This window comes from Monodon monoceros, unplaced genomic scaffold (assembly GCF_005190385.1).
Source record: "Monodon monoceros isolate NGI ecotype Baffin Bay Population unplaced genomic scaffold, NGI_Narwhal_1 Super_Scaffold_1, whole genome shotgun sequence".
Classification (NCBI taxonomy): domain Eukaryota; kingdom Metazoa; phylum Chordata; class Mammalia; order Artiodactyla; family Monodontidae; genus Monodon; species Monodon monoceros.
In genome coordinates this window covers 69,767,794-69,782,448 of record NW_021703765.1, presented here as the reverse complement: position 1 = coordinate 69,782,448, position 14,655 = coordinate 69,767,794, and the positions used below count along the sequence as shown (strand labels likewise).

The 14,655-nt window shown below is 50.1% G+C and overlaps 1 protein-coding gene across 11 annotated transcripts in view; it reads left to right on the top strand.

Annotated features, from left to right (window-relative positions):
* KCTD10 (potassium channel tetramerization domain containing 10) overlaps positions 1-14,655 on the top strand; it is a 35,639-nt gene that overhangs the window by 4,525 nt on the left and 16,459 nt on the right. For 10 of the 11 annotated variants that reach the window (XR_003793915.1, XR_003793914.1, XR_003793912.1 and 7 more), the window contains exons 2-5: positions 2,754-2,967; positions 11,320-11,489; positions 14,114-14,203; positions 14,528-14,580. Coding sequence is in view for 2 of the 11 variants with exons in the window: in XM_029225055.1 (XP_029080888.1) it covers positions 2,754-2,967; positions 11,320-11,489; positions 14,114-14,203; positions 14,528-14,580 (527 nt within the window). In the remaining 9 variants the exon portion in view is untranslated. The remainder of the gene's footprint in view (positions 1-2,753; positions 2,968-11,319; positions 11,490-14,113; positions 14,204-14,527; positions 14,581-14,655) is intronic. The other variant, XM_029225102.1, reaches the window with a different exon arrangement.

Below are 14,655 nucleotides of genomic sequence, written 5' to 3'. Positions count from 1 at the left end.
AAACATATTCATTTTTGTATAAATTTAGATCTGAAATGGGTGCTTAAAAAAGTATTTCCGTTTGGGGGCAAATTTCCTTAACTAACCCCCTCCCCCAAAAAAAACTCCCAATCCATAATTATAAGCTTTTCTTTCCCCCCTGCTCCAGGTCTTCAGAGTTTTCTGAAACTCTTTACTCCCATAAGCCATTTCTGCCATCAAATGGACAGCGTGTCTTTCTGGGGGAAATGATTGGTCATAACTGTTAGTGGCAGGTCTCTGAGGACTGATTTCACACGAAAGCTAGGAGGGAGGCATCACTGCTTCCTCTTGGCCTCTGTCTTTTGTGCTTGGCATCAGGCCACAGAGACCCCAGGTGAGCTAAGCCTGCGCTTTTGAAAACTTAACCTTCTTGTGATGTTTTCACTTGGTGAACGAAGCAGGAACAGTTTCTTGAGAAAACGCCTTTCTCTCCAGGAGGCCATTCTTCGTCCGTGTCATTCTGCAGCGCCCTGACAACAGTGGGTTCCCCAGTGGGTGATTTCCCGGCCATTCTTTTGAGGGGATGGAGGTCAAGCAAGTTGGCCATTGCCTCTACTATCACTGGTGGATGGCAGGTTGCCACTCATTAGTCCCTTAGCCCATTTAAAAAATAACACTTGTGGGGACTTTCCTGTTGGCGCAGTGCTTTAGAATCCGCCTGCCAATGCAGGGGACTTGGGTTCGAGCCCTGGTCCGGGAATATCTCACATGTCACGGAGCAACTAAGCCCGTGTGCCACAACTACTGAGCCTGTGCTCTAGAGCTCGCAAGCCACAACTACTGAGGCCCGCGTGCCACAACTAATGAAGCCTGTGTGCCTAGAGCCTGTGTTCTCAACAAGAGAAGCCACCGCATTGAGAAGCCTGCACACCGCAAGGAAGAGTAGCCCCCACTCACCTCAACTAGAGAAAGCCTGTGTGCAGCAACGAAGACCCAAAGCAGCCAAAAAATAAATAAATGAATACATTAAAAATGAATAAATAAATTCTAAAAAAATAACAGTTGTGTTTTACCAGCTATAAATGTAATATGTGTTTATTGTGGGAGGTCTGTAAAAAAAAAAAAAGCATAAAGAATAAAAAAAAATCAAAAACAGTCCTTTTTCAGTCCAGGGTATAGTTTTAAAGGTTTTGTGTTGTCAGTGCCCTCCAGCTGAAACCACCAAGAGTATGTCTGTAGTCATAGTTGGGTTTGTTTTCTTGGTGCATTGAGGGAGAACTGTGGCTCAGAAAGAGGACTCGGGCTTCTGGCGGGTGATTGTGGGAAGGACTCAGGAAGTGGGGCTTTGCTCTGTGTTGAATGCTGCCGGGAAACAGGGCTAATTCTGGGATTGGGTCTTAGTAATTCCTCACTTGAAGGCGGGAAGGATGGAATGGGGCTCTAATTGGTAAAGAAGCAGCCATGATGACCCTTATTGGTCATTTTTTGGGGGACGATGTCCTTGTTTTTGTCTGTGTTCAGACATAATTACAGAGGGGCCTCGCTTGTGTCTTGATGCATCCGCTGCCGAGTTGCCTTGTCTGCTGGTGATGTGCTGTGGAGTCATTCACATTCTGTGGGAACCCCGAGGCCTCGGCGTGAGTGCTGGGCCAGCTCGTGGCCAGCAGGGGCTGCCTCCTCAGTGCTGTGCTCCAGATCCAGTAAAGACTCAGCCACTCTTGGAATCTTCAGCTATAGAATGTTCCCTATTCAAGAAAAGTTTTCTACTGGGAGTCTGGGATTAGTAGATGTAAACTATTATATATAGGATGGATAAACAAGGTCCTACTGTATAGCATGGGCAGCTATATTCAGTATCCTATGATAAACATAATGGAAAAGAATATTAAAAATGTGTATAACTGAGCCACTTTGCTGTACAGCAGAGATGGGCACAACGTTGTAAATCAGCTAGACTTCAATTAAAAAAAATTGGTAAAAAAGAAAAGTTTTCTTTGAATACACACATGCCAGGTACCAGTCTCCTTTCCTGCGTCTGCTTAGATCAGACACTGCATCCATTTCTCTTACGGGGATGTACATGGTCGCTGGTAGTGCTCTTTAGGGAGACTCAGCAGATCTTACTGTTTGGGGAAGTACTAGTACAGGAAGTCTCCAATTTGCAATAACTTGCTTCCAAGAGTTTTTATGTCTTTTGTTGAGTACTTAGAAACACTTATTCCCTGTAAGGGGATGGTAGTTGAGACCCCACTCAATTTCCTGAAAGCTTGTTTCATGGGTAATTCAACAGAAAAGTGGCACTTTTAGCTGTTCCGTTGTGCACAGCAGTAAGGAAACGGGACCTTGGCAGTGCTTTCGGCCACTTTAGGATACAGCCAGGGTGTTCACTTATACGGGTAGTGGGCACAAAGGAAGTCCTTGTAATGCAAGACTTAGTGGCAAACTGGTACTTGCAGGGTCAGCAGTGAAGCCAGTGTATGAGGCTGTCTGCTTGGAGTTTGGGGCAGGTTGGGGAATGCATGCTCCTCCCAATGGGTTAGCCGACGCCCCAGCTCCCACCACTGGTTCCCCTGCTGGCCTAGTTGGCCTCTGATTTTAAGAGAAGCCAGAAACTCAGATTTTCCTGTGAATTCTCCCGAGTTGTCAACGCTGGGAGCAAACTTTGTTTTCAATGCAGTATACACTTGGACTAAGCAGAACACATCTGGAGGCCAGCTGCAGCACACTGGCTGAGAAAAGTAAATCAGGCCTGGTGCTGTGACCCTAGTGCCCCTGTGTTTGTCCCCTGGCAGGAAGAGATGTCAGGAGAAAGTGTGGTGAGCTCAGCGGTGCCAGCAGCTGCGACCCGCACCACTTCGTTCAAGGGCACGAGCCCCAGTTCCAAGTACGTGAAGCTGAACGTGGGCGGAGCCCTGTACTACACCACCATGCAGACGCTGACCAAGCAGGACACCATGCTGAAGGCCATGTTCAGCGGGCGCATGGAGGTGCTCACGGACAGTGAAGGTAAGCCCAGCCTCCGGGACGTGCCTCTGGGATAGTGAAGGTAAGCCCAGCCTCTGGGACATGCTTGTGGTCGAGGGCTTCCTTCCAGTTCAGAAAACCAACGTGAAACAGGCAGTGTCCACAGGCCCAGGTTTCCTGTTGTGCTCAGTGTTACTGGGCGTGCAGGGAGCCTTGAGAGTGAGTAACAGGGAGACTGGATCTAATCGGGGGGGAGGGGGAGGTGGTCAAGGAGGGCTTCCCTGAGGAGGTGACACCTAAGCTGAGAGCTGAAGATGAGTAGGAGTCAGCGGGATGGGGGGATCATAATCTTGACTTAGCTGTTGATTTGCAGTGTGACTGTGAGAAAGTCACTTCCCCGCCCCAGGCATCAGCTCTGTACAGTGGACGCTGGACTGGCTGCCCTGGTTGGCTCTCTTCCCATTCTCTCGGTCATGATTCTGTGATGTCAGAGTGAAACTCGAGTGTGACAGAGGTGGGAGCGCTTTCTCTGGACCGTTGTCCTCCTAGGATGGGGTCCTGATAAAAGGCTCACAAACCTGGATTTTGGAGTCTCAGCTCCCCATTTTCTTGTCTGGTGACCCTAATCAAGTTGTTTAGCCTGTCGTTGTCTCATTTCTCCATCTGGCAAATGGGCACAGTGACATCCACACCGGGGGGACTGCTGGCCCATAGTAAGCATTCAATATATGTATATTCAATGCGTGGGTTTTTTGTTTTTGTTTTTGCTTGTTTTTAGTTGCGGCATGGGAACTTAGTTGTGGCATGCGGACTTCTTAGTTGCGGCATGCGAGCTTCTTAGTTGCAGCATGCATGCGGGATCTAGTTCCCTGACCAGGGATCGAACCCGGGCCCCCTGCATTGGGAGCGTGGAGTCTTACCCACTGGACCACCAGGGAAGTCCCCAGTGTGTGGTTTTTTTTTTCTTTTTGTGGAAAGTCATGTTAATGAAAGGCAAAGAATTGTTTAAAGTGGTCCTACTTCCCATAACTACTTCCACCCACCTGGAACGCTCAGACCCCTGCAAGAGGGAGCATCCTTCTTTGGCTGGGTTTATGGGGCAGGTCACATGAGGTTTAAAGATGGCCCCATCCTTCATTCCTTGGCCTGAGCTTGCTTGAGACCAGGCCAGACCACGGCTTGGCTTGACCCTACCGTACCTGTCTCCGAGGCTGGCCTCTGTGCTGACGCCCCTGCCTTTCTCGAGATGGTAGTTCCTGGAAGAGTGGCAAGTTTTGACACAGGGGTGGGATTGGGGGCTCTGGGCCTGGTGTGCACAGCGTTCTCCTATGCTAAGTGGGCCACATCCTGGACTGTCGGCTAGTGGGGGCGTCTCCCTCTGTGTCCTTGAGAAGCCAGGCTGCTGGGGGACCTTCAGTCCCACTTCCCTGGGCTCCCCACAAACTCGGGTTTCTGGCCTAGCAGCAGGTGAATGAGGTCAGAGCCCCAGAGCTGCCTCAGTGCCCCACCCAGAAAACGCCAGGGTTTTTATGAGTAGGAGGATTCCCTCTGCTGGGCCGCACCCAGCATGGCCCGGGAGTATTTGTGGAAATCAAGACAATAGCACCCCAGCTGCTGAAGGAAGTGGACCTTATCTGAGACCCCAGGATTGTTGTGGCCTTTCTTCCGCCCTGCCCAGTCTCTGGCGGGGCTCAGGAAAAGCGGCTGGCTTGCTTCCAAGGCAAAGTGGAAGCCGTGTCTCCTTAAGAGCCCTCACCTTGGTGGCTTGATGCTGTGTCACAAAGGAGACAGAGTCCACAAGCTTTCCCGTCCCCCAATGGGAGACGCACGAGAGTGGAACCAGTGGGCCTGTGCAGGCTTCTAAACAGCTGCCAGAGGATGTCCTTCCTCGGTGCTTCGTGGAAAACCCAGCATCTCCAGGGAAGCAGTGCTGCCTTGACACTCCAAACCTCAGCTGTTTCCACTTCACAGAACTCCAGCCCCCTTCAAGTCATAATGAAAAGCTCACAGTATGGCCTTTTATGGGTTTTGTTTCATTTAAGCCTCACCTTAACCCTTTAAGGGGTGGCTGCTGTTACCAGTTGCTAAGTGACAAATCCACATCTCAGAGAGGTGAAATGCTTCTTCAAAAGCTACAGGGCTGGAAATGATGAAGCTACTGAACCCAGGACTTGCTGGCTCTTACTGTCTGTTGTGCGTGGTTTGATGTGGGCCCAGCCCTAGGCCTGGTCGTCTGAGTGTGGCAGCCTTATGGTCCAACCACCAGCTTAGAGATGAAGCCCTTTTGGGCCTGGGATGTCAGGCTGAGTGTCTGGTCTTCCAGCCAGCGCTGTGCTGGCAGAGCAATCCTGTTGGCCCCTGGGGAGTACACTGCCCAGCCTGACCCATGGCCTAAGCACACCCTTGGATCTACAAAACGCGGTAGACTTTCTGCATCTCACAGCTTCACCCTGGCCTTCAGGCAGGAAGCTTGTCGCTGGCAGTGAAATTTGCCACAAACAGGCCCAAACGCCAAGTGCGGCTCACCCAGGCGAGTGAAGCCAGCAGGACGGCATGCTGGTTAAAGAACAGGGACTCTGAAGATACCGAACAGTATATGCATTGTGTTGCTAGAAATCTGTACAGGATACCTGAGAAGCTGGTTGCTTCTGGGGAGGGGACCTGGGGTGCTGGGTGGGTGGCAGACTCTCTTGCACTACACGCCCTTCTGCCTGCCTGAGTTGTATACCGTGTGCACGTAATTCCTCAACACAGAGGAGCGTGGGTGTTGGAGGTGGACCTGGATTTGAGTCCTGCTCTGTCCCATGGTAGCTGTCTCAACTAACCGCTATGGAGCAGTTTCCTCATGTTGGGCATTGTGCTCACACAGACTCATTTGCTGTTCACTGGTGATGTGACAAGAGTCGAGTGACTTTTCCTCTGAGCCTCTTTCCTCATTTAAAAGTTGCAAATGATAATGCTTTTCGGGGTTGTCATGGGGATTACATGAGGACGTTAGAAAGCCCTTGACAGAATGCCCGGCACTTTGGGAGACTCAGTAAATGGGGGCTGTCTGTTATTGCTTTAGTCCTGCCTGGGCTGGGGTGTAGAGGGGCCGGGGCTGTGGGGAAGGGTCTCAGCACGCTATGGAGAAGTGGCCTGCCTTGGCCTTGTGGGATGAGGGTGTTGCGGTCTCACGTTCCCCCTACAGGGGTCGCTCTTCTGAGAGGACACGGTGGCAGTGATTAGGCCTTTCCCAGACTCCTCCCCAGAAAGGTTCAGTTCCTGCAGTGCTAGAATTTCTCCCGGAGCCCTTGTCATTGTCGTCATTGGTGGGTGGATTTATGTGGCCCTTTCATAACACGACTTCTGTCCGGCCCTCACCTGTAGTTGCCTGCCTCGTCCCTGTTGCTTGTAGTACTTTCCCACTTTAAATGCTGTCTGGTCTCTGGCTAATGTTTTTGGAGTAAGGAAGTCTATAAACTAGATCAGAGAAGAGAGTCATTAATCTAATTATCAGTAGGCGTTCCCTAGAAAACCAGTGGGGCAGTGGAATAAGCAGGAAAACTGCAGTACCCTCAGGCCTCCTGCCTTATGCAAAATTCTGAAATAAGTTGAAAGCGTTTAAACTGCATAATGTAACAAACTCCCCTGTGCCCCGACTCAGACAAAGACTAAAACATTACCTGGACCCATGGGGCTTCTCTTTACCCTCTCTGCCTCTCTCCCTTCTAGCCATGACCTCTAAGTAGCTTGACTGTGGGGTCACTGGGGTGGATTTCAGTCTTTGCTGCACAGTCACCCGCAGAGCTAAACCTTGATGCCTGTCGTCCACCCACCCCACCGCCGCCCCCGCTCCTCAGCCAGATGTAACTGGACAGGGTGTGGTGGGCATTGGGACTTCAAGAGCTCGCCGTGGGATTCTAATGCGCGGCCAGGGCTGAGAACCACTGGTGTGGGGCTTTGCGTGAATTACTGTTACTACAGCTGTTTATGTCCGTAACCACCGTATAGTTGGTACATTTTTAAACATCATATAAACGGTGTTACATGTTATAGCTTGTACGTAGCCTTTTAGCTTTTGCTTTAGTGAGCGTTATGCCTGTGAGATTGATCCATGAAAAAACAGCTCTAGTTCACACATTTCCCTGAACTAGAGTGTTCCATGCAGTTTATGGATCCATGTTCTGTGATGGTTATTTAGGCTGTTTCCAGCGTTCACTGTTAGGAATATTATCATTCTCCAACACTCTCCCAGTGCATGTGTGGGCTCTGCTTCCCAACCTTTGCCACATCATGGCACACCCAGAAAATAATATTTTTACTTTGGTGAATGAAGAAGCTCTGGAGTCCCCAGGCCCCAGCCAGCCCCCACAACCCCAGCCCAGGGCCCACAGCATTAAGGTCCTACCCACCATTGGGAGCTCTGTCCTGGAGTTGATTCCCAAGAGGGGAATTGGGGATCATATCCTCGACTTGATTAGGTGTTAGCGGTTGTGTCAGTTATCCTCCCCACAGGGGTCTGAATTTTTGCCAACACTGGGCACCTGTCATTGTTTACTTACTGCCAATCTGATGGTTATGATACAGTACTTTGTTGTTTTATTTAGCATTTCCAGTGCATTGAGTGACTTATGTTTATTGGCCATTGTGTTTCATCATTTAGCTGCCGGACAGTATCTTTACACATTTTCCTTTTTTCTTTCTTTGTAGAAGTATATATTCTGGATCATATTTCTTTGTGGTCTTATGTTGTAAATATCTTCTCCCAGTCTGATTTGTTGACTTTGATACCTCGAAGTTTTTACATTATTTTTTACATTTAGATCTTTGATCTATTTCAGTCAGTGGTGCTCAACCAGAGATGATTTTTGACCCTCAGGGACACTTGGCAATATCCAGAGACATTTCTGGGTGTCACGTTTTGGGTGTGGGAATGCTATTGGGTGGAGGCCAGGGATGCTGCTACATACTCTATGGAGAGTGTCTCCATAACAAAGAATTACCCGGTCTAAAGTGTCACTAGTGCTGAGGCAGAGAAACCCTGCCCTAGAGATTCTGATTTAGGAATGAGGCTACTTCCAAGAGTCTGAATTTGTAACAAGGACCCAAGTACCTTAGGCAACTTATGAACAGGCAAGTTTGGGGACCATAAAAATCTAAATACCTTAGTATGGAGAAGGAGAGGTCAGTGAAAGCTCCCTGGAGGAGGTGGGGGAGGGAAGGAGAGAGGAAGTGCCTGGTCTGCTGGCAGGGCTGGGAGGGGGCAAGCCCGGCAGTCCAGCCCCCCGTCTCTGAGCCAAGCCTCCTCCCAGGCACCCCAAAAACCACGCAGACCCCCTTCCTGGGGGCTGGAACATTCTGCCTCTGGATGCCGCTGCCACTCCTGTCTGTTCTCCAGTGATGATGACATATGTAAAGGGCTCACCATCAGAGACCTATTTGATGGCTGCTGGCAGACCCGGCATTGTGCTCTGTGCTTCCTGTACATTCTCTCATCTTACCTTTATGCCAGCCCAGGGAGGAACCATTTTTAGAACAGGAAACCGTAGGACAGAGGGGTTTAAGTGAGACACTAACGTCATCCAGCAAGTAGGTGCAGAGCTGGGTTTCCAGTACAGGCCTGTGCTGTCTCACTCAACCCGTCCCAGAGCCGCCGGGTCTACACCCCTCACTCTTCTTTCCAGCCCTGCCAAAGGGTCCAGGGAGCCCACGTCGCCCTGACCTGGCTTGGCTTCCCTTAGCTTGTCTATATGCTGGGGACTGGAGTTGACTGTTTCAAAGGGATTGATTCCTGCTTTGAAAGCAACTAAAATATTTTGAAGTCAAAATGCTAATTGAAACCTCATGGAGAGTGCGCCTGGCTCTGCTCTTTTTTTTTTGCCCTTATTTGTCCAAAGTATGATTCCTTCACCACAAGCATTTCCTGACAGCATTCTTGAGCCAGAGCCCAGTGTCACGGTCCGCCTGTTCGTTTATGGAAACTCTGGACTGTCACTTGCGTAATTGATTTCAGGGGCCCTCGTTCTTTCTGAGTGGCTGCGTTGTCCACACATCAAAGGCAGACGAGGACATTTTCTTCCCAGAGCAGCTGGGTGGAATTTGTTGCCCTTTCTCCCAAAGACTGAGGTTCTACGTGTCTTCTCAATTTCGTATGATGAAAAGAGTTTTCCTACGAGTTCCTTGCTTGTTCTTTGTGGTTTAGTTCTGCCTCCCCAGCTTTTGGGAGTGTCCCTGAACCTCTCTGAGCCTCTGTTTTCATCTGAGGAAAATGCAGGGGAATGAGCCTCCATCAGGAAGAACTGTTGGGAAGATAATACGGTCTTTCCATACCTTGTCGGCTTGCTGGAAGGAGAGCACTTGATCCACAGTAACAACAGGGGTCACAAGCTGGTGGCCAGCAGGCCCTGTTTTGGCTGCCCTGTGGTGCGTTAATGACAGGTTTTAAAAAAAAAAATCAGTTTACTGTTCTTTAGAAGTCTGGGGATTTCACAGGGAAATCTGCATTTTTGGCTTCTCCTGGAAGATCAGGGGCTCTCTCAGCCCTGGGCCTCATTCCTGCCTGGCCAGTTTTGGCTGGAGTGGGAAGAACCCCCTTGGGGGGCGGGGGCGGGGAGAGGCAGGGCCTGGGCTGTGGTCCGCCCTGCCCACCTGCACCTGGTTATCCTGTGTGCTCAAGGCCCCTGTAGGCATCTGAGCTGCAGGACAGATACTGAGTCCGCACTTCGTTGTCTCAGATGGAGAAAGGAGCGGGAACATAATGTCCAGCGGGCACTGTCAAGGTGACAGGATTTACCACACCTGTGAAGGCCTCATTGTCCTTCCTCGGATCCAGGGTCTGACTCCAGGCCACACGTTTGCTTTGTGTTTGCCGAGATTGGGGATTAACTTCTTGCTGTACTCAGGAAGCCGTAGCAGCGTGGAAGTGCCACGCAGAAGGCTCTGGAGGGACGAGACGGGACCTTTAACCAAAGGCCCAGGAACCGTGGACTGAGGAGTAGTTGCAAAGCGGAACGTGGAAATGGCCTCCTTGTCAACTCTCCTGGTGATGGCGGCAAAGAGCACTAACCAGTGCACTAGAACACCTGAGCACACTTGGCGGGGCTGCACTCGGGGGAGGCAGGCCGACTTGTGACCTGCCCTTGGCCTCCATTGGCCTCTGCTGCCGATCCAGGGCCCGGGGTCTGAGGAGGATTTGGGAAGACATAGTGGTCTTAGGAGTGGAAACCTGGCTCTTTTCCCAAGCTGAGGGAAAGCAGGGGCAGAGAATTGAGTGATTCCTGTGTGAACCTCCTAACTTCCCTGGGCGCTGGCGTTTCCTCACCTGCAGTGCGCAGCAGGAGACTTGGGGCCCCCTTCCCGGAGTGACCCTGCTTATCGGGAAGGCCGGGACTTCTCCGTCTGTCTGGCTTCACGTTTTCTCTTGAGATGTACTTGGTCTTCACCTCAACCCTGCTTCCCCTTCTGGTACCTCCTCCTCTGCTGCCCAGGCTCCAGTCCTCTTTCCTCTTCCCAGTAGCATTTGCATTTCATTGGAGGAATTTCGAGAAGCGAAGCCCCATAGCGGCCCTGCAGACCAGGGCCAGGACTGGAGACTGGAGAAGACACTGAGAAGCGGCAGGACTCGCCTTGTCCCCACCCACAAGGCACGATTTCACACTGTGCCTGGTTCCCATCAGCAGCTGGAATGTGTTTCTGTATCTCATGAATGCCAGCGCCATCTCCCCAAGTTAGACTGAACTGCTTGAGGGCAGGGTCTGGCTGGTGACCATTTTATCTCTGATCGCTGTCATTAGCCACTAAACACTTGTTTGGGGGGTTACGGATGGAATTTTCTGTGGTGGTGCTGGTGAGTGCCTGGGGGTCACCCTTGGGAGTCAGATGTCACAGCCTGCAGCAGTGAGCCGTCTGCTTCCTTAGAAATGGCTCTGTTATTTGGGAGTCTGAAAAAAAAAAGCTTTGTTGTGAAAGGGAATAGATATTTTCACACCAGAAGCCTTTCCCCTGTCAATGGGATGTGCTCATTTGGACCCATTTTATCCAGGTGTGGGGTAGGCCCTCTTGCGATATTCTTAACATAGGGATTTTTGAGGTACTTTAGGAACATGCTTTTAGGCCCCAGGGGCCGTGGACTTCCCTGGCAGTCCAGTGGTTAAGACTCCGTGCTTCCTTTGCAGGGGGCACCGGTTCAATCCTTCCTTTGGTGTGGCCAAAAAGTTAAAAATAAATAAATAAATAAAAGGAGCCCAAACCAGTGAGTCTGGGGTGTGCTTGTCTGCAGCCAGCGGGGCCTGGTCAGCCCTTTGCTGGTAGCTGGGCAGGTGGGGCCGCAACCCTCTCTGTGGTCCTGCTCTCCCCGGAGGTGGTGGGAGCCAAGAGACACCCCAGCTCTCCTCCCCCCTCCTCCCACCACAGGCTGGATCCTCATTGACCGGTGTGGGAAGCACTTTGGTACCATACTCAACTACCTTCGTGACGGGGCGGTCCCCTTGCCTGAGAGCCGCCGGGAGATCGAGGAGCTGCTGGCAGAAGCCAAGTACTACCTGGTCCAGGGCCTGGTGGAAGAGTGCCAGGCAGCCCTGCAAGTAGGTATCACCCTTTCTCCCCGTGTGGGCGGGGAGAGCCCCAGACTCGTCTGCCTTTCTCATTGTCCCCCTCCCTCATTGAGCTGTTGCGAGAGTTAATGAGTTGACCCCGGAGCTGCTCCCCTCTGGCCTGCGCGACCCCCGAGAGGCTTCCCTGTGATGCTGAGGCCACCTGACTGCTCTCTGGCTTATTTCAGCCCCCATGGTGTTGGGTCCTCTCCCTGTGTGCATTGTAACCCTTCAGTACCGAGCCATGGGGTGTGAAACCTGATCCTTTTCTGGACTCATTGGGAGACTTATTCTCATCCCACAAGTCATTGTTGAGAGCCCAGCGTAATCTCTACAGACAGACACCCCTTACTCCTCAGCTGGAGCTGGGGAAGGACTGCTGGGGTCAAGTCTAGGGACAGTAAAATCCCTACAAAACCAGAACACTTCTAGATGTAGCCAGCAGCCATTTATTTCAAGGCACGTTAAGACATGGCAGAGAATCAGAAGAACCCCTTTGCGTTGTCCTAGGAATTGGATCTGTAAACGTGAGGCTCTTGGGTGGCTCTCCACTGGGACAGTACCCACAATGCCAGTCTGCCTGAGGAACTGTTATTTGCCTGAGGAGCTGTTATTTGCACCACCCCTGCCGCTACTGCGAGTCTGTGAACTCCCTGTAAATCTAACTGAATGTTGTAGCTTTTACTTTGTTATTTTTTATTTCATTTGTATGTTTATTAAAGTAATGCATGTAAAGTGTTTACCAAGACAAGTTAGTATTGTAAGCTAGGTTGATGTCAAAAACACTACCATACGCCTTCCACCCACTCCCACCCCTGCAGCAGCCTCTTTTAATTCTTGCAGCAGTTCTTTACTTACCTATTTCTTATACTATTTATTGATTTTTCAGTTTACCACATTATCTACTGGCGTTTCTGTAGAAAATTAAAATTTAGCTCATGCACCACCCCAGCCACTACCAAACTTGCCTGCACATATTCCTTCTCCCAGTATAGTTTATCACAGTTTTGATTAAATCCGTACTCAGAGTTTACGTTGAGTTGTGTAAATATTGTTAACAGTTGAGCCACAGAGTATACAGTGATTATTTCCTTTCTCGTGTAACTTTTCAGTTTGCCAGAATTAGTGATTGCTTCATTGTCTTTTTTTTGCTTGGTTTTCTAAGCACACATCCCTAATTCAGCCCTAAATTCTCAGAAACTTACAGTCTCCTTCTGGTATGTTCAGACACATCAGGGAATCTCTGTTTCATCTTTGTCTTAGAGACATGCCCTCTGGGTTCCTTTTTGTGGTTTCTGTTAGTCTGAGATTAAACCTCCAGGACTGACCTCGTAGTTTCTGTCGCCCTTATCCTTCTATTTTCTCAGAGGGTTTTTTCAGTTTTATCTTTTCAACGCTTCTATTGAATTTTTCATTTCTGCTATCGTATTTCTGACTCCCGAGAGCCTTTTCTAGCTCTCCGAGTGCTCTTTTTTATATAGCACGCTGATCTTGTTTCATGGGATGTGGTATCTGCTCTCATCTGTCTGATGATACTATTTGAAGTTTTCTTTCTGCTGCCTTCACTGTGTGACTCCTTCTCTTACTTTTTCTCTTTGTTTTGGTTTCAGTCTCATATTTGAGAGGCTTTCCGGGTATAATCTGATGGTCCTTGGTCTGTTGAAATTCAAGAGTAAAGGCTCTGAAACACTGTATGTATTGTTGTCCAGTGGCTTCAGTGGCACACGATAAGGCTGGCTTTTCCAGTGGGAACTCTCAAGGTCAGAATCTGTAAGCCTTTTTTTTTTTTGGACAGGTGGTTCCCTGTAGAGGAATCCTCCACTCTCTTGCCTGGTGGGTATAAGCCCAACTGGCTGCCTTCTGAGATCTGAGTAGGAGAAGGGGCTGGGGTGGGGGTAGGGCTCACCATTTAGTGTGTAGATGGTTCACTTAATCTCCCGTTTTCGGAATAGCAGCTCAGCCCTGTCCTCTCCTGTACAAACTGCTCCAGGAAAGTGGACTTTTCTCCTGCCCGGCTGGGGTAGGGGATCCATCTGGAGGTCTCACCAGTGCTTCTGTCGACTAGCAAGCAACCCTCTGCTCTTGCTCTGAGCCCACCAGCCTTCAAAGCTGTGGATTCTTTCCCATCTGCCAACTTAGGTTTCAGCATTCTCCTCCTTGGTTATCACTCACTTGAGACCTGCTTTCCAGACTTGAATTTTTGACATCTTTTGTCTGCTGACCTCACTTTTCCCATTCTTTCTCTCCTTATGGGCTTATAATTCCTCTGCAGTCATTGCAGTGGGGTTTTAGGAGCTTTGATGCAATCATATTTCATCTGCCATATTTAGGGTTTATTTTTGAGTGGCTTCCTGGGCTGTGAAATGTGTCATTGTTGTTAGTATTTATATGCCAAGCACCCTGGCATATAACAGTCCTGGCCGAAGAGCGGGTTCACTGGAGAACTCCACTCCTGGTCGTCCCCCATCCTACTTCACTGGTGCTGAGAATCCTCCTCTCTTCCCAGCCACGGCTGCCCCATCTCCCCTCGCCAGAGTCCGTCTTTGCCCGGCAGGCCAGCTTAAACAGTTCAATGCTGGGCAGGCCTCCCAGGCTGAAAGCATGTTTTGTTCCAGCAGAACAAAGATACTTATGAGCCTTTCTGCAAAGTTCCTGTCATCACCTCATCCAAGGAAGAACAGAAACTTATAGCGACTTCAAATAAGGTATGGTGGAGGCAACCTTGTGGCATTTCTTTTGCTACCAAAAGTGGTGGAGGTTATTCTGAGTAAGTTTTGGAATAAAAATGTGCGAAATTGCCTGGGCAAGGCCTGAGAAGGGGTCAGGAATGGGAGAGTATAGCTCATCTTTTGTTTCTCCTGGTGCTGGCTCACGCAGTCTCCCTCTCCAGCCCCACCCCAGCCAGCAGGCTATGCTTATCTGCCTCTTCAGGCGGATGGCAGGGCTCCAGTGCTGTGGGAAGCCGGTGGTCCTTCGCACCTGCACTCCAAGTGACTCTCTTCTTCATTTTTTTTTAAAACAACCCACAGCCAGCCGTGAAGTTGCTCTACAACAGAAGTAACAACAAATACTCGTATACCAGGTAAGGTGTTGGCCAGAAAAGACATCTGCACTCACACCAGCCAGGCCCAGCTCCCCTCGTTCCCTTCAGATGAGG